The 20,071-nt window shown below is 34.9% G+C and overlaps 3 protein-coding genes across 3 annotated transcripts; 2 read left to right on the top strand and 1 right to left on the bottom strand.

Annotated features, from left to right (window-relative positions):
• Positions 1 to 1,480: 1,480 nt before the first annotated feature.
• Positions 1,481 to 14,279, top strand: LOC129894313 (potassium channel SKOR-like). The gene is made up of 13 exons (XM_055969950.1): positions 1,481 to 1,813; positions 3,844 to 4,068; positions 4,159 to 4,222; positions 5,101 to 5,440; positions 6,363 to 6,658; positions 6,808 to 6,888; positions 7,674 to 7,772; positions 9,111 to 9,335; positions 9,544 to 9,732; positions 10,996 to 11,071; positions 11,196 to 11,490; positions 12,041 to 12,162; positions 13,892 to 14,279. The coding sequence occupies exons 1-13, from the start codon at positions 1,554 to 1,556 to the stop codon at positions 14,140 to 14,142; spliced, it is 2,523 nt and encodes an 840-aa protein (XP_055825925.1). The 5' UTR covers positions 1,481 to 1,553; the 3' UTR covers positions 14,143 to 14,279.
• A 347-nt stretch (positions 14,280 to 14,626) lies between these two features.
• On the top strand, positions 14,627 to 18,119 carry LOC129894315 (50S ribosomal protein L29, chloroplastic-like). Its single transcript, XM_055969952.1, has 2 exons — positions 14,627 to 15,028; positions 16,532 to 18,119. Exons 1-2 carry the CDS (start codon positions 14,690 to 14,692, stop codon positions 16,703 to 16,705), a joined length of 513 nt encoding a protein of 170 aa, XP_055825927.1. The 5' UTR covers positions 14,627 to 14,689; the 3' UTR covers positions 16,706 to 18,119.
• A 65-nt stretch (positions 18,120 to 18,184) lies between these two features.
• On the bottom strand, positions 18,185 to 19,474 carry LOC129894314 (uncharacterized). Its single transcript, XM_055969951.1, has one exon. It carries the CDS (start codon positions 19,454 to 19,456, stop codon positions 18,185 to 18,187), a length of 1,272 nt encoding a protein of 423 aa, XP_055825926.1. The 5' UTR covers positions 19,457 to 19,474.
• Positions 19,475 to 20,071: the final 597 nt, after the last annotated feature.

Genomic DNA, 20,071 nt, shown 5'->3' with positions numbered 1-20,071 from the left:
AGAACTTCGTTGACCACTCTTTTGAAGAACTATGTAGTTGATGTTGTGTCTTTCTCCAATGTTGAAGTGTTTGCACAATCCTTTGAATAGAATGTCTATCCCCTATTTATAGTTATAGAGGGTGTACAAAGTTGCTTATGATTGGCCAAAAGATCTTATTTTGACATTTGGCGGATTGTGATTAATTGGTTGTTGAATTTGGCAAGGACTACCACATCATTTGGACCCATGAAATCATTTTGTTGGTCATGAATGTCGAGTCACTATGACACATGGTTGGATTTGGGCTTTAATGTGTAATGAATCTTGGACTTAAATTTATTAAAATGAATTAATTAATTTATAAAGTCCAAGCTAATTAATCAACCCAAATAAATATAATTTTAATCTAACTTTTGTATGAATTTAATCCAAAAATATTTGTGTCATTGATTAGCCATTGCTTATGTAACTAGATTTTCTTTGTCGGAGGCCTGACCTTTTTCTCTGAACCCATTTCGGACGATGGCAGAGAGCAGGGCGAAACTAAGATTTTAATTTTATGATTTTTAAAATTTAAAATGACGATTTTAATAATTGTGTTTAAAATTTAATATTAATACATATTTAATGAATTTATTAACACAAATATATTATTTGAGCAAAATTTATTGAGTTTGGCCAAATCCACATGCTGGCTATTAGCTTTGTCCCTAACTGTAGGTGTTTTATGTTGTTGGTTAATGGTAATTTCACGGTAGTTTGTAAAAAAAAAAATTAGACAAAATTGAAGTCCGAGAGAATAATAGAAATAATATCCATTGATCACACTATTTGGTCATGCTTAAAAAATAGCCATTATAATAGAATTTCAAATTCACGAGTAAAATTTAATGGCAATATCTTTTATTCGTTTCACATTTTAAAACTTTATTACACTAACTATTTCAGTTACAGCGTGTGAAAAGTATATAGTAAAATTTACCAAAAAAATCAACCCCCATAAACGAAAAAGTTATAAGCACATTTTGAATTTTTGATAAAGTCAAAGACATGAGGAATCCAAAAAAGGCTAAATAAACCAAAAAGGAATGGACAAGCATTAGTAATATGTGCACCTGAAAAGTTGGCTGAACAATACGTAAGGACCTGACCATGTCATTGTAATAGACGAATGTGTAAATTAAAATATATGTACATAAAACACAGCAATTAATGACTAACAACATATATATGATTTTAAATTAAATACTTTAGAGTACAGATTTTACATTATAGCTAACAAGATTGCTAGAATAAAACTTCACACTGTAATTAGCCCAATAATGAATAAAGTAGGAGCATAAATTCTGTGCTTATCTCTTTAAAATACATTGATTCTGGAGTTAACATAAAGAGATTATATTCCTCGTCCAATGCCACATATATCCTCTAACCACCTCATTCTGTCTTTAACGGTATCCTGCAACAGTAACTAATTAATAGTTGACTCCATTTATAAGACGAGAATTCTTAAAAACAAAAAATTACTACTGGTTGGATTTTATAGTAGTGATATATAGAAGTAGAAAGAAATGGATGGAGGAAAAAGAAGATTAGGAAAAGATTCATCATCATCAGAAGAAGAGTTTAAGGTTGAGGATCTTAATGAAGAACGTTCCAATTCCAAGAAATTAGCGTCGTCGTCTAATTGGAAGAATCGGTTAAAGCTGCTGCGGAATTACTCTACTCTTGACAACACTAGTGTTAGTGTTGTAAATAATGGAGAGAGTAGTAGTAGAAGCAGGGCACGTAGAGACCACTGCTATGGATCTATTATTCACCCTGATAATTGGTCAGTCACACTATCTCCTCTCCTTTATGTAACAAAATCCATTATCCTTTTGCCTACTATTTAATTTATTACTTCCTCTCCCCACTTTTTTATTTTATTTTATTTTTGACACAAATTAATGAGGCTTTAAAAGGATGGAGTGTGATACCCAAATTTTATTACTCGAGTAAAAAAAGACTTTTTTCTAACTGACATGCTTCGAAAAATATTTTTCAAAACAGAATTGAAAAATAATACTGAAAGAAAGAAGCTAGGATTGCACTATGATAATTTATAAAAGATATTAATTATCTTTAAAATATAGTAAATTAGCTGTTATTACAATAAATCAATTTGAGATATTTAGTTAATTTTCTTTCTCATCAACTTTCTCAATTACCAGAATTCTAATTGAAGGTCTTGTTGTTTGGAACATTTTTAGAAAAAAAATGAAAGGATTTTTCATAAATTAAATGTTAAGTGTTCTCTGCTTCTTTTAATAGCAGTAATAATTTTCAATTAGAGGAGGAACTGGGAATTGAGGTTGATGAGTTTAAAATTTACCATCGAACTCATACTTTTGTTTTGGTTATTGAATTTGTAATTAAATATTCACTTATATTTAATAAATTTCCTCATATATATTTTCTAAAAACTTATGGGCTCGATTAGGGGAATAAGTTATTCTAGAATTATAAAAATAATATTAAAATTTCGATCGAAATATTTAATATCGAAATAAATTATCGAACAATTTCATTACAATCAAACATGTGATAAACTTTTTTAAAAATTAATCTCAAAATTAGTTATGGATTTGTAATCATTTAAAATTTATTAAATATAAATTTATAGAATAATTCAATTTATATTAAATTCAAGATATGTTAGTCCAAATAAATATTTTGGATTAATAAAATTGGGTCAATTATTTAAGTCTAATAAATGTGAATTTAATTAAAAATTTAAATTCATTGATTTGGGCTATAAAGATGACCCCGCTTTGTTAAGCCCAATGTCATCTCATTCTAGAGGCCCATTTTCATGCGTGTCAAAGTTATGCGGCAATTCAAGTCAAATTAAATAAGTCACTAGAATTATGTCATGTGCCAAAGTTATGTGGCGATCCAAGTCAAATTAAATAAGCCACTAGAATTATGCCATGTGCCGAAATTAGGTGACAATCCAAGTCAAATTAAATAAGTCATTAGAATTATGCCATGTGCCAAAGTTAGGTGGCAATTCAAGTCAAATTAAATAAGTCACTAAAATCATGCCACATGTCAAAGTTACGTGGCAATCTAAGTCAAATTAAATGAGCCACTAGAATAATACCACGTGTATATGTGACATGTTCTGAACAATTAAATTAAAGCTATGATTGATCAGTTCAAACCAACCAATCAAATCACACCCTCATATCACTCCCTACAACTATAAATAGGGGTCCTCATTATTCTCAGAGGAGGGGTGTTTTCAAAAACAAGAAGCAAGAAGAGAGCTCATGGATCAAATGTCATAAATTTTCTACAAAGTTACAAAGTTTAAGTAATCAAATTCAAGCTCAAGTTCAAGATCAAAAACGAAAGAAAATATCAAAAAGTTCAAGATCAAGTTACTTGTTCATATTTATTATTCGTCATAACCATACAATTGTTCGTGACGAATAATTCAAATTCAAATTTGAAGAAGAAGATTACTCTAAATCAAATTCAAGTTCAACATATTACATATTATTTGAAGAATCAGAGAATTATCATAGAGATTGTAACACGCACTACATTTTGAAATCAAATATTACACCTTGTTACTCTAATTTTTCGATTTTGATTATTTATTTTTCTCGACTCAAAAAATTGTTGTTTACGGGGTTAACTTTTATCAAACGAGTCCTCTATTAGACTCCTCCCCCAATTTCTTTTGGAAAAAAACGTGTTTAATCCTTGCAAATCATTGGCTCCAAAGGAAACAACCAGTAACCTCAGCACCCACACTGCCACTACATGGCCACTTCCCGGCTTAGCGTAATAAAGCAGAATTTTGGAATGCAGGTGGTACATACTGTGGACGCAATTCATTCTGATATGGGCGGTGTACTCCTCATTCTTTACTCCCCTGGAGTTTGGCTTCTTCAGAGGACTCCCAGAAAATCTGTTCCTTCTCGACATCGCTGGACAAATTGCTTTCCTCATCGACATCGTCGTACTCTTCTTCGTTGCCTATCGAGATGCCCATTCTTACTGCATGATCTACGATCGTAAACTCATCGCCATTCGGTCTGTACACTTTCATTCCTTGCGAAGTATCTTTGTTTTTAATCGCCGATTTTTATTGTACTGAACCCTTGGATAATCTGATCTGCATAGGTACTTGAAGTCTCGTTTCCTGGTGGACTTGCTAGGTTGCTTTCCATGGGATGCTATATACAAGGTATTCCCCTTTATGGTAAAAATTTCCCCTTATATCACCTTTATTTTAGCTTATAGTGTATCCCGATTAAGGAGGCGAGTTGTCGTAGGTTGAAAATTTGTTCTAACATTGTGTTGCAATGATGAATCGGAACTGAATGGATCCGAATAGACACAGAGGATTCAGGCAGCCAGATTCCAACTAATTTGGCATTGAGGTTTAGTTGATAGATTGATTGATATATTATGGCTATGCTATTTAATACAGATGCGCTCAAGTAAAAAGACAAGGTTCTAATAATGTGTTATGACTTCATAACTGGTATAACTATTTTATTTGTGATCTGCACCCAAAAGTTGTTCTTGTTATCTCATTTTTGAGATTCGAGTAAATTGATTACCTTGTATCCTTCTCTTTGGACACAAATGAAGTTATCACAAACTAGTTTCTGTTATTTCGTAGAATTATTCTTCCTTTCGCTGACTTTGTAATTAATATTTCCGGTTTGGAAAATTGAAAATTTAATTGTGGCGTCTAGAAAATCCTTTCAGGACTGTTTAGAGTGGTAATTTAGAGTTTGAGGACTGTGTATCTACCAAATGTGAAGAATTCTCCCTTTTGATTATGGACTTGTGTGTGTGTTTTCATCTTTTTCTTCTTTGTTGAAGTGTTATAATCCTCACGAAGTCTGTAAAAGTCTATGTTTTAGCCTTGGACAATGATTGTCAACTGAAATCTTTGTGAATCTGGTGGTCTTTGAAGCTTGAATGTTAATTCTAGTTATGCTAGATTAAGGACAGTTGTGCACTCTATTTAGTCAGTTTCCAATGCTTTCAATAGCAACTAACTTGGTTTGTGTGGGCTATAAAATGAAATGTTAAGCTGTTTTCTGTGATCAGGCTTGTGGCAGAAAGGAGCCAGTTAGGTATATCTTATGGATTAGGCTGAGCCGAGCCCTTAGGGTGACAGAACTCTTTGAGAGGTTGGAGAAAGACATCCGTCTGAATTATCTTTTTACAAGGATTATAAAGTTATTTGTTGTCGAACTATACTGCACTCACACAGCTGCCTGTATCTTTTACTACCTGGCTACTACATTGCCTCCATGGGAAGAAGGTTATACATGGATAGGAAGTTTGAAGATGGGTGACTATAACTATGCACATTTCCGAGAAATTGATTTATGGACCCGGTATATCACATCATTGTACTTTGCTGTTGTTACAATGGCAACTGTTGGTAAGCTATTTTTCTTTATCATGTCAAAGTTCAAACTATATCAGGTTGTTGATTTTATCAGTACAGTTCCATCTATTTATTTTTATGTAAATGTGTAAAACATTCATATTTTACTCCCTTTTTTACTTGGCAATATTAGAGAAATGTTTTAGATTCATCTCAATCACTATTGTGTATCTTCTGACTTTTCATTATTTCTTTGCTTATTGTTTAGCACTCAAAAGGAAAATTAAAGAAAGTATTAGCAAAGTTACTGAAGGAGAAATGCTGTTACATTTAGTGATTCAGTTTATTAGGAATTACAGTTGAGATTTAATTAGGTCTAACTAATCGGTAGTTATTCTTTTGGCAGAGAGCATTAGTTGCTAGATACAGCGGCCATGCTTCAATAATTCTGTTCAGAATCAAATTTTCATTCAGTTGAAGATATTGAAAAATTTAGTTGCAACAGGAAATGATTGTACTGCTGTTGCTAAGAACTCTGAGTTATTAGCTCTTCCATATACTGAAAATGCAATGCATTAGCGATAGTACAAAGAATTTAGCTCTTAGAATATTCCACTTCTCAGATTATCACTTGATATCATGCCTAACATATGGAGCTGAAGTCTTGGATCTTCTGTTATATACAGCTCTAAGGCTGGTATAGGTGCTATTAGTTGGTCTGTGCTGACTACACACGATAACATTATAAAATAGTCTCAAATATTATAAGTAGGAAGGTATAATGTCTCCCTTCATTAGACATTTTACATCAAAAGCTAAGGCATACATTTTAGGAAAAATATCTGGTTCTGTTACTATTATTAGCTTATAGGTAACAGCTTCTAGTTAATTCTTAGAGCAGTATGAACTTGGAAAGGTTACTTTCTTAAAATCAGGATCTGAGGATAATGCATTTTATTGTTCTCTTATGCTATAGGTTATGGAGAAATTCATGCAGTCAATGTAAGGGAAATGATATTTGTGATGATCTATGTCTCTGTTGACATGATTCTCGGTGCCTACCTGCTCGGTAACATGGCAGCATTAATTGTAAAAGGATCCAAAACTGAAAGGTTTAGGGATAAAATGGCAGATCTTATAAAATATATGAACAGAAACAAGCTGGGGAAGAGCATAAGCAAAGAGATCAAAGATCATGTCAGATTACAGTATGAGAGCCGTTATAATGAGTCTTCTGTTCTACAGGATATTCCAGTTTCAATTCGAGCTAAGGTATTGGAAGAAGAATTTTAGTCTTTACAATATCTTGCTCATTGTCCCCTGTAACCAAAGGAAAAGGAAAGATCAGGGAAAGGAAATGTAAAAAGTAGAAGTATGATTGTTTAGAGTGCTGTTGCTACATTATATGGTTCTTCTTGCAGATTTCGCGAAAGTTATATGAGCCCTACATCAGGGGAGTCCCACTTTTCAGAGGTTGCTCGCATGAATTTATCAAACAGATAGTAAGTTCACTTAACCACAGAGAAAAGGATTTCAAAATATTTTCATTCTGCATTTTTTTACAGAAAGTGTCTCTGGTTCGCTTATTTTGAATCTTTAAAGAATAAATGTGGAGTCAAATCCTTTCTGCTTATTTCTCATCAAGCAGCTTTTTGTAATGTGGGCCAATCTTGCCTGGTCCAAATGGATATGCTCCTATATCCCAAGAGCTGTTCAATCTACTGAAGCATTGATCCTTTTTTTCAGAACTTTGGTGTTCGTGCCTACTTACACACACCTCAATTGTTCCACCAGACTACTAATGCAATTTCTTATATCAGGCCATTTCCTATTTTATCAGCAAAAAAGTAAACAAAATAAATTCATCCTATATCAAGCCCATTTCATAGTGATTATAGAATAGTTATGTCCTTTTAGCTTGAAGCAGACATGTAAATAGCTAGATGAGTTGAATTAAATGCAGCTCCTTTTCACATTCATCATACATCTTTAAGGAAGCTTTATCTGTCCTTTAGAGCTTTATATGATTTCTATTTAAAGCTCTCAAGTTCTTGCTCCAAAATTTGATACTTATCTCTGCTGTTTCCTTCCTCGAAATATTACAACAGCCAACAGTTTTGTGCTTATTTGGTTAATGACTAGTCCAATTCATATGATTCATACTTTTGTCAATTAGGGTGTATTGTTTGCTCATGTCCCTGGAATTGAAGCTGATAAGAAGTAGTTGTGATAATGTAAAGTTTATGGTAGTGAAGAGTCATCCTCACCAAATCTTCTCCTTTTGTAGGCAATCAGAGTACATGAAGAATTTTTCCTTCCAGGGGAAGTGATTTTGGAACAGGGTAGCATGGCAGATCAACTGTATTTTATCTGTCACGGTAAAGTGGTATGATTTCTCTCTTTTAAATTCCATATTCATTCTAAACAAGATGCTAAAAGGAATAGTTGTTAAACCTAGGAGGAGAGGTAAAATGGGAGTAGTAGTAGCTATAGCAATTAGCTACAGAAGTAAAGTCCAATAAAAACAAAACTGAGAGGAGAATGAAAGAAGGGAAAAAGAGAACAAGGAAATGAACAGCAAACAGAAAAAAAGATTCAGCATGTAGAGTTTCTGTTTCCTCCTCCCCTACACCATGAATATTTTGTCATCTGCAGTATCTTGAGAAAGTTGGTCTCCAGGTTAAAAGTAAGGAGTTCCAGTTTAGGCTGGGTTTTTATTTTATTTTTTTGGTCTTGATATTCAAGGCTGGTTGTGATTCTTCATTTTGGCATTCCAATATCTAGAATATGCACAAGTTGGAAACTTTTTGATGCAAAGAAATCAGAAATAAAGTAGAGGAAAAGATAGCTGATAGAAAGGAAAGTTGGCATAGTCTCCTAAGATTAAAAGAAAATCATGTATTTGCTATTTCGCTCACACCCATATTTATATGTGGAGTAATTTTCCAAACAATGTAATTAATAACTCTTAATTGAGTTTTTTTTTTCTTCCAGAAAATACAAAGCTTAGTCTAAGTCTTGTTCTCATGCAAACAAATCTGAATTTAAATAGATATCTTTGTGAAATTAGTGGATGCCTGTTGCTGATGTTTAGCTAGCCAAAAACAGCATACATAAGCAATGAACTTCACTACTCAATCATTGTCAAACTCTCCCCTTTATTTGGTTGCGAGGAATGGGTTATTTATGTAAATGTGTGGGAATGATAGTACAGAATTACAGATACAAGGTTCTGGCTATTATGTCAACTGAGATAAAAAAAAAAATTACTAAGAATAGTTTCATTTATTCAGATATAAGATTAGTTGAATCAGTGATTATAAAAATCAATATGAACTTTAAGGGAAAGATTTTACTTAAAGGATTCAATGAGTTGTCAAAGAACTTAACAGGGTCTCAATTTCAATTACAGTCAGACCTCTAACATTCTTATATAACAATACTTCACAATAAAAGCCAAGTTTTGTTTGGAACCGATCTTTATATTGTATTTTACTTCTCTATAACAGTTTTTACCTATAACATCAACAACCATCTTTATACCAGTACACTCTTTGTAAACTTACCCCTTTATAACAGCCAAATAAGATTTAAATGTCCAATGTTGTTATAGGTGTATAATAGCAAGTCGCTATAAAAGCCAAAAAATCTCAACAGGAACGAGATTGTTATATAGAGATTTGACTGTATATGTATAAACTGTTCATATTTCTATTGTCTACAGGAAGAACTAACAAAATCAGAAGAAAATGAAACTGAAGAGTCTCTTCTGGATCTTCAAACTTATAACTCTGTTGGTGAAATTTCGGTTCTTTGCAACATTCCAGTCCCTTATACAGTTCAAGTTTCTGAACTATCTAGACTACTGCGAATTGATAAACAAGCTCTAGTGGAGATTCTGGGAATATACTTCTCCGATGGGCGTGTGATCATCAATAACCTCCTTGAGGTTCGGTCATTTTGTTTTTAATCTCTTGTTTTCTTTAAATTGCTGTTTTTTTTTCAAATGCTATGTTAAGCATTAAGCAACTGAACTGGACATAGGTGTTTGGAAAGGTAGTTTTTTTTTTTTAAAAAAAATGTCTTAGGTGATTTTGAACATTTTGAAATTACAGAAAGGACCATTTTCATCTTAAGTGATATTTGGAATTTCTCAGGGAAAAGAGTCAAGCCTTCGGAGTAAGATATCGGAGTCAGATATAACACTAAATATTGCAAAACATGAATCTGAGCTGGCCATGAGGTTGAACTGTGCTGCTCATGATGGAGATTTGTATCGACTAAGTCGTTTAATTAGTGCAGGAGCAGAGCCTAACCGAACTGATTATGATGGAAGATCACCTCTGGTATCTATTTTTAGCTTATGTATGTGTTGAGAAGTCTTTTATCTCTGCTTGGAGTTTCCTGTCACATTAATTTATTTATAGCTTGTTTCCATAGCTACCGTTTACCTATGTCAATGTTCCTTATAAATAAGCCTGAACAAGCAGTATGCACATATTCATCTTATATCTTTGGCATGCAGCAAATGTAGATTAGAATTATTTGCTGTTAAAGTAGGTTAGAGTGAGGATGGCAGATAAATGCACCATTCTGTACTAGTTCTAAAGGTATTATAGGGAGGAAGAAAAAAAAAGGTATTATAGGGAGAAATAACACACCTTTATGTTCACAACCCTGAGACTATTTAGGTAGTCGTGTTTATCCTAGATTGTCTGCCTTACATGTTAATAAGTAAAAATATAATGAGCAGCTATGACAGATTTGGGATAAACCATTACCGCTAGTGGAGAAGCAGAGCAAGGACTTCAGTATTTTGTCGAACATGAATATTACTATTCTCACCTGACTATGTTACACAGAGAAATAAAGACAACAAGCTTGAGAATCCATTAGGAAGTGCTTATTTAATTCAGTGGTTCAACTTTATGGAATCACAACAGGAAAACAATGTGATATTATTTAACATTAGAATCTTGAGTCATATAGTTTTAGATGACCTTTCTGTGACTGGAAGTGACAATCCGAAAGATTGTCCTTTCTTCTTTTTTACTTGATAAGTTCAGTAAATTTTATTTCACTCTTAACTGCACAAAGGTTGTGCACAAGTCACATCATAATTATTAATAGAAAAATTAACTAGCTCTATAGGTAATTGATAAACATTAACATCTTGTCTGTCAAAGAGATCTTCCATCTTACACTAAGATGCTAAAGACAATTTCTCGTATCTGGCTCTGGTTTGTCTACAAAGCACCTTTTGTTCCTTTATCTCTGAACAGGCCACAAAATGCAACCTGGGATGGTTTTCCAAATCTTCTGTTTACGTTGTCTATAGCTCCTCTTTTCCAACAGAGAAGTAATTCCTCGACTGTTCTAGGCATGACCCACTTGACCCTAAAGATACAAAAAATCATATACAACAACTGTAGAACAAGTAGGACTGAGTTTAGATGTTTCTCAACAGTTGCTCATAGTAAATCCAAACAGAGTTTGGTATCTTTGTTGATACCATTTTCTTGTCTTATCTAAGAAGGTGTTGGATATAGTTCCATTTCTTTAGTCAAAAAGGTGGTGATGAAGTCTTATTTGGTATGGTGTAAGTACAGCATCTAGCTGCATCCAAGGGACATGGAGATATTACAGCTTTCCTTATCCAAAGAGGAGTGGAGATTAATGGCAGAGGTAACTTCTTTTTCCTGTTTCATGTTTAGCTGGGTCATCTCTTGACTTGAATTCTTCAATTTAGTTTTCATTGATGTTTAGTTTTCTCCCCAAAAGGAATCCTCATAGAACCTTATCTTAACAGATAACTATGGCTACACTCCATTGCTTGAAGCGGTCAAGAATGGCCATGATCATGTGGCTTCTTTGCTGGTGGAAGCAGGGGCACTACTAGGTATAGATAATGACGGGACTTGCCTTTGTGAGGCAGTTGCAAAAAGAGATTTAGAGTATTTGAGAAGACTTTTGGCCAATGGCATCAATCCTAACTCCAAAAATTATGACTTTCGAACACCACTTCACCTTGCTGCATCAGAAGGGTTGTTTTCAATTTCAGTATTACTATTAGAAGCTGGGGCTAGTGTCTTTGCAGTGGACAGGTACTTTCAGGAATTTAATTCACTTATTTTAGTAAGAGAATAGAAGCAGGTGTATTCTCCTCTCTTAGCAATCAAATATGATCAAGTTTAACAAGTATGCGAACTGCACATTATATCTATTGTAAGTTCATCTGTCCTCTAACATGCAAAAATATTCATGATATTATACCTTTTTTTCTGTGACCATCTTACGCACTTTTGATGACTAAATGCTGCATTACGTAGTGATCAAATCTTTGTTTCATGCGTGAAATAGTTGTCTGTCTCTCTGTTACAGCGTGAACAAATTTACTTCTTCAATTGAGGATCTTTGAAGGTGAATGGTCCTAACAAGGAGTTTTCTGATAAATGCTGCTCTATTTTTTTAAATTTCCACTCAATAATTGCACGAACTGATTTTTAGCCATTTTATTTACTTTTCTTTAGTGTCACAACTTTTAAAGACATCTGCTTACAATATGATGTCTAAATCCTTGATTTGCTGCAAATTTAGCATAGTATTATCATCTTCTTGAAGACTCAAAATTGTTGTTTGCATACGTATTTGTAGGTGGGGAAAAAGTCCACTTGATGAAGCTCGAGTAGGTGGAAACAAGAATCTTATTAAGTTACTGGAAGATGCAAAGGGTAGTCAATTGTCAGAATTTTCTCCAAACTTTGGTAGAAGTCAAGGTAACATCACAACTGAAATCTTCTCTCTGTATTAATAGACGGAAAACCAACCAGAGATGGGGATGAATTAGGTCGACATAGACCTTTTGGATAAACCAAGTCCCTACTAGATAACGTCATTTTAAGAACTTCCACAAAATGAGTAATGGATTACCTAATCATTTTTATACTTATTTTCTGACAGATTTAAATGTGAAAATATTTTTCTTTTTTCTTTTGAGCTCCCAAATTTGTATATGCTTTAAAATTCACTTGAATGTGTACCGATTTCACATCCAATTGCTCCCTTGGATTTCGTATCTTCTCAACTTTCAAAAAAATTCAAAACAAGTCCTTCGTAATATCCATCATCAATGGGCTTCATAACTTCCAATATTAAACTTTATGCCCATGATCATTGGCCCATTCATAGCATTTGACTTCAGGACCTTGATTCACATATGCATCTAAGTTATTCACTTTTATTATACTTTTGAGTACTTCTATTTCCACACCATTCTTGCTCTTCATCCGATGTTTTCTGTTTGCTCCAAAGATCTAGTCGACTTGAGTTTACCACTTATATCTTGAGTTTTTTGGCTTCAGATTCTTCAATATCTTCACGCTTTAAACTTAACCATGTTATCCCATTTATTAAAGGTGTGTATAGCACTAAAAGGTGCATCGATTTGAACCTTGAAGTACTCCCTTGAATCTTTGAGCTCATCTCTAGAAGCAGAATTATCTGTTATTTTTGTCATTTTCTGTTAGTTGTTTGATATTGTTGCAATGTAGGCTGATGACGCTCTGGTAATCATGTTCATAGTCCGGAAAGGAGAGGGAAAAGTTATTAGAATGAGTTATTGGAATAGGGCTTGCCGGTTCCTCATCTGTTGGTTTCAAACTTTAGACGAACAGACAAGTCGCCAAACAAAATAAAACCTTTGTGTGGTATCTTGGAGAAAGTATGACTAAGTAAAACAATACAACATAATATTTTTAATGTGCAGATAGTACCAGTGACCATTAAACTATTCAAAATGTCTCAACTAAGCCCTTGTACTGTTTTTTTTTAATCTCATCTATCTTGTACCATCAGGAAATTCTGGATTGATGTCTCAAATATGACTTTCAAACAACTCCACTGGCTTAGGTTTCCATTCTGAGAAGTTGAATGAACGAAATTAATGGGTTTCCGTATCAGATCAATCATGTTATATCACACTGTTCCTACTTTTGACTTTAATTCTATAAAATAAGGCAGTTTCTTTGAATTCAAACAAGAGTTTGAGGGTTTTTTGTTATTGCTTTATTGTAGTGAGTGCAAGGATTCCTGTATACCCAAAATTTCCATTTTTGGAGTTCTCCATAATCCACAATCCATTTTTCAATTACTCTTGTTGTTACATCCTGTAACATGAGTTTTAGATTTTTGAGTTGCAGTTTGTAATCGTAAGATTTCCACAAAGTACATGAAATTATCAATCAGTTCTGATTGGCAACTTGCGTCTAAAATTGTATTAAAATAGTTGCCTATCTTTGGACTTTGAATAAGCAATAGCCTCTTTATTGCTAGTTAGGTGCAAAAAACAAACAGCATTGGAGGGAAAACATGAATCTACTATTTGAATATCTCTGTGTTTGTAAGGAACTCAAGTTTGTATGATCTATTCTCTGGTGTCCAAGTCCTTAATTATTTGTTTCCCTCCCAATAATAAACTGAGCTAACCAATATTTATTGGCATGACAGATGAAGGACAGCGAGTTAGATGCACAGTATTTGCTTCAGAACCTACAGATCTCAAAGACGAGAGAAGAAGAGGAGTTGTTCTATGGGTACCTCAAAGCCTTGATGAGCTCATTAACACAGCACAGGAGCAGTTAAGTGTTTCATCAGCAAATTGTGTAGTGTCAGAAGATGGAGCCAAGATCCTGGATACAAACATGATCTCTGATGGTCAAAAACTGTTTTTAGTTAGTGAAAGCACATTAAGTTTTTAAAACAGTACTACCATTCAACATATTGTAATTTCTAGTGAGCTCTCAAGAAGAAGGAAACACACTAATATAGTTTTAAATATGTAATAACTGAATAGATAATGCAGTATTGGAACCTAATGTTAAGAGCTTTCTGATAACACCAAGACTAAAAACTTTGTCATCGTGATTAGAAGCAGCTGGGGTTGAGGAGAGCGCATGGTTATCATCTCACGTATATATTTGTTGATGAATGGTGGTTAGGCTGACCCTTTTTGACCTCATCTTTGAAAAATGGCATTGGCATGAAGTTTTAACTGTGGAATTAGAAGCTTCATAATGTTGGCTATTTTTCCATTACAGGATCTAAAAAGCGGCTATTTATGAGTTTTATCCGGAAAAAAGTGGCATCTAGGGTCAAAATTGGACAATTTAGGCCCAGTAAATATTAAACCATTTTCTTTGGGCCTTTGCTGCTCGAGTTAAAATGAAAATAAAACATAGCCATCAACATGAAGAAAAAAAGACCCCCCCCCCCCCTTATCCAGTAGTAGCAAGAACATCAGAAAGGATGATGAGCCTCTCCATTGCCACTCCTCCTTCAAGTGTCACTGTCACCTTTGCTTCCAAGATAAACCTCTCAAAATCCTCTTTCCATGGCGTTCGAATTGCTCAAGTCTGCCCAATTCATGCTCGAACCGCCTACTCTATGACGACAATTCGCTCTTCTTCGTCAATGGTGGTGAAAATGGCAAAGAGAGAAGAGGAATTGAAGGAAATTCGAACAAAAACTACTGAGGAGCTTCAGGAAGAGATTGTGGATCTTAAAGGAGAGCTTTTCATGCTTCGTCTTCAAAGATCAGCTCGGAACGAGTTTAAGTCAAGCGAGTTTCTTCGAATGCGCAAAATGGTACTGTTTACTCTCCCTCTTTTCTGGTTTTACCTTTTGGTTTACTAGTTAGCTCCAGCTACAAAATGATTGTGTTTTTGTACAAAATTGGTGTGGTTTTGAGTTGGCAAATGTCACTGTTAAATTATCGTAGTGATGGAATCTGTAGTCTCTCATCTCTTACGAATTTTGATGTCACATGATTAGCATTAGTTGGTATTTTGCTACATGTTTGAGTGAAAGTCGGAGCAAATTTTGGACAATGGCATAAAATTGTGCCAAAATTTTGGGATCACTTCGCACTGAAGAGAGAATCTTATATGTCTGGAGGAGTTTCATCTACATGGTAGATTCATGCTTTACTATTTTTAAGTATATGGCGTTGTAGTTCCAGAGAGAACATAGTTAATAGCTTGTCCCTTGCAGCAATTATTGAGGTTGTTGATGGAATTTGCTAGCCTAAGATGAGGTTGAAGAATTTGCAGTAATTTTTCTTGTACATTTTGAACTAATCTGAGAAACATTATTGGTCCTCCTTAAGATTTCTCAATAACCTTTGATTTGTTATGGTGGGCGTATGTTGTCCCAGCCATTCCTTAGTCCCAAACTCGACGAGGGAGAACAAGGTTTTGAGTTGCTGGCTGCTAGTTTTTTTTTCTGCGAGTGTAATTAGTAATACAAGTGCTTCCGCTTATTGCAGAAATGAGCATGTGCCAAGTTTCCTATTCTAAACTATAATGAAGGTGAACTTCAGTCAATGAACTGAAAGAATGAACTCAATTTTTATGTGAGAGATCATCAGAATCTTTGAATGTAGTAGATTCAACCAAATTGCAGTATCAACAACTTGAGCAGCTTAATAGGTCTGTTTGAAAAGGTTTTTCTGATCTTCATGTTAATTATCTTGTATTGTTTTGAAAATTTGAAGTTTAATGTGTCAATTATCCAATCCTTGTGTTTGCAAGACTATTGTTCTCGGCATAACACTCCTGAAGCCCTAAGTCATAATGAGGGATATATCCTCATTAGTCACAAAAGACTAGCATCAGTTCTGATTGAGACTACCTGTTTGCTTTTGGTACTTGTAAAAGGGTTACGTTTTTTGGTTGGACTCTAGCAGTTATGGTTGGCCTTACATTTTTGGTTTCAGAACCAAAATAATGGCTGCTTAGTCTTCCATCATTTTTCCTTGTTTTCATTGTTAATGTTTTTCTGGTGTGCCTAGGTTCTTTTACAGTTTCCAATTTTATCTCCTTTGTTTTTGGGTTGGGCTGGGGGTAGGGGGGTTTATGTTATTATCTGAGTTCTGAAATGAGTAATGATGTTTTCAAGTTCTTGAATACATCTGGTAGTACTCTAATCTTAATCTTTCACCTATCGCATGTGACCATGAGCCACTGCTTATGTTACTTTCCTTTCCTGAATTTTGCCTGGATTTGGTAGTTACACTTACCTTTTCTCATGTTTAACTTCTTAATCTGATTTAGTTTTGTTTCTGGTCGTCTGGCCTTCTTAATCTGTTAGATTGCTCGAATGCTTACTGTTAAACGGGAGCGTGAGCTGGAAGAAGGAATTAACAAAAGGATATCTAGGAAGCTTGATCGGAAATGGAAGAAAAGCATTGTCCCTAGACCCCCTCCTTCTTTGAAGAAATTGCGAGAGGAAGAGGCAGCTGAAGAGGCTAAGGAATCTGCCTGATTTTAACACCTTTTCATTGGTAACTGTTATATTTTCATCTCTCTTGTTTTCTCATTTGGTGCTTCCTTTCAGGTCAAAAAGTACAAGGTGATTCTTTTTTTTTTGTGTGTGTAAGGCTATTTGTTTTGCAGATGATTATTCTCTGCATGTATTTTTTAATCTTCGATATGGTGCCATTTCTCTTCCAGATAAAATTGTGTTGCAATGGTAAATCATATTGTCTTATTTGATAGGGTAGCTAATGTTATGATTCTTTTCCTGTTGTTATTGTTGGTGAAATAGACTAATTTAAGTGATAGAGGTTGCTTTCTTTAAGAGTTGAGCATACAGTATATTCTAAAGAGGGTATTGAATGCCAAATTTTGCTGGAAGACTGAAACCTATACCTAAAACTAGAAGGCTGCTGTATATTTTAGATGCATATCAAAATAGAGCCATAGTTGAGGCTACTTTTGATGGTCATGGAAAAGCTTCTTTCAATTATCGGAAACCTCTCTACCTCCCAAGGTAGGGTAAGGTCTACATACACGCTACCCTCTCCAAACCCGTTTGTGGGATTACACTGGGTATGTTGTTGTTGTACAGGTATATATCCTGTTTCCCGACCGTTTGCTCCCAGAAATTGATTTTGATTTGTAGTTCTGGTGTAAGTTTCATTGTTGTCGGTTAATATGCAGATAATTCTTTGCATTATTTTTGGATTATTGAATAAGATGCCCATGGGTTTTAATGTTAATCTCAATCTCATTTTACTTAGATATAGTATAGCTACTTCCTGGAACAATACGCTCCAGGTGGAATGCAAATGTATCAGTAACTAATGAACACCCTTTGTTTATCATTCTCAAACTGCTAATGAACACCCTTTGCTCCCTCTCCTCCTCATTTGGTTCTCCAATATTTGGCAGACAAGTTTACTGAATTTAATACCGTGTTAATGCTTCTCTTTAATGCTGATATCCATAAACTAATCGCCGAATAGTGTGAAACCATTTAATACAATGCAGAACGCGGTGGTGTTTGTTGGTATACTGACAACTGCTTCATGAAGATGCATTAATTTAATGATGTTTATCCTTAATAAAGTCAAATCTTCAACCACTGTAACTCCAAATGCCTCAGTTGGGCGTTGAGAGATGGTTGTTTGGGTCATCTCACCAAGAGCAAGGTGGTGGACCTGCCATATTGGACATGCCCAAGTTCTTGATAATCACAACCAGATTGTGAATATTGAACAAGAAACGTCAATAATCAAGTATTAAATTATAAGCATTTATCAAGATGTAATTTATTTTCTTAGGTAGTATTGCATTGTGAGTTCATGGCTCATGATTATGACAACTGATATAGCATAAGTATGGTAGTTCCAAGCATCTAAAAAACAAAATAGGGTGGTAGTTTACCAAGATACTAACCCTAAGTTGTGCCTATTTTACATTAACTGATAATAATATTGAAATAAAAAAGATATGAATTATTTTAGTTCTGCGACGAGTCACCAAAAATGCTTCTCAGAATTGAAGAGCCTTCATTCCCATCACTGTTGTTACCACCACCTACGAACCCCTGCATGATAGTTTGACCAACCTGCTGAGCTGCAACTTCCACAAGTCCTTGAACTGCAGCATTCATCAAATCATTGTTTGTCCCAGGAGATTGCATGTATTGATCAGGCCTCACCAGTCCTTGAATTAGAGGAGGTTGCAGGGATTGGTGCTGGGGGATTGAACCTGTACTTGTACTGTGGAGTAATGGGTTTGGCCTTGCTTGGGCTGTACCCAGACTGGCCTGCGTGTACTGATTTGGCATCACTTGTCCTGATAATATGGGAGTTTGTGGGAGCTGGTTGCCCTTTGCGCCTGAACTTGCACTATGCACAAAGTGGTTAGGCCTCATTTTTGCCGTCATAGGAGGCTGCTGGAACTGGTTCTGTGAACTTGTTGCCCCAGGGAATGAATGGTGGTGCTGGAGGATAGTTGACCCTTGAACTGCTGATATCGGGGCAGAATTTGAACAATCCAAATGAACATCAAAATCGCAAGTGCCACATCTATAAAGCCACTGCTTGACTCCAATTTTCTGGCATACATCACAAGAGAAGCCTTTGGCATCGGTATATGGATTCTTGAAGGTAAGTTCCAGCTGGCATTGATGCAATTGATATGTGATTTTGAGGGGTTTTGATGCACAGGTCACATGGAGATCATATTCGCAGTCTCTGCAGTGGTAGCTGAAGCCATCTCCGCGGTGGTTGCAGGCATCACAATTGAAAAGGCCACGGGGGTATTTAGACCTGGGAAGGAGAGCCAGAGGGTGGTCTGGATGAGCAGGGTGATTTATCAGTTTTGGGAACTGAGTGCAGCTCAAATGGAGGGTGAAGTTGCAAGGTTTACATATGTACATTTGGGTTGATGATGGGAGTTTGCATCCTGAACAAGGTGCGGGGTTATTCTGGAGTTGGGTGCATAGCTCTAATTCATGTGGATGACTGAAGTGCTTGAGCCTTGTACTTGGATCACTATTCAACTTCAACCTCCCCATCACTCTTCCTATGTTGTCCTCTTCTCTTCCCCTCTCCTCTTTATTAGGAGTTAGTATCCTGTTTGTGATGCAACTTGTTATTAATGCAATGAGATAGAGGTGTTGAGGAGATGAATGGGAAGCAAAAGACAGAAAACAACTTGACTTTAGGAAGTCAAATTCCAAAAATTTTCTTTCACTGATTTGGATGTGTAGTGATGCAAACTGCATTGAATGATATTCTTTGACTAATTCTTTATGGTGGTTTACTTAATTTCAGTGTGGAAAGGATGGTTGGATGTTCTTTAGTTTTTCGGTCAAGAAGAAAGATGATCATTTTGAATTTTTTACTAGTGACATGACCTATTATGTAAGGCCCCCTTACTTTGATGCGACATTCCCATGACCAAAAATAAGCTTCAGTTCATTATTGTGTCATTTTCTGGGAATGAAACCCCCTTTGCCCCTCTAGCTTTGCCTCTGGGGCTCTTGGGATATCTCTTTGTTATAAAAAGATAATGATTAACAGGCTATTAGACCTCATTAAGCCAATCTTCTTTTGAAAATTTTTTGGACTCTAGCTTCAATTATTTGGATCGACATTTTCTCTCCATCACAATTGGAAGATTAAGATAAAATTACATTACATACTCCTACATTTTGTAATTATTTTGAGTCTGATTTCTAAAGACTCTCTTTTCTATTTTGACTTGGATAGGTTTCTTTAAGAAAATTTTAATTAAAATTATATTTTATTCATAATATTTTGAAATTTTAAATTTGATTAACGCGTTTTTAGCGTGATCAAAGCGCATATCTTATGTGATAACAAATATTATAGAGAAA

This window comes from Solanum dulcamara, chromosome 7 (genome assembly GCF_947179165.1).
Source record: "Solanum dulcamara chromosome 7, daSolDulc1.2, whole genome shotgun sequence".
NCBI classification, from domain to species: Eukaryota; Viridiplantae; Streptophyta; class Magnoliopsida; order Solanales; family Solanaceae; genus Solanum; species Solanum dulcamara.
This window is presented reverse-complemented; position numbering and strand designations above follow the sequence as displayed.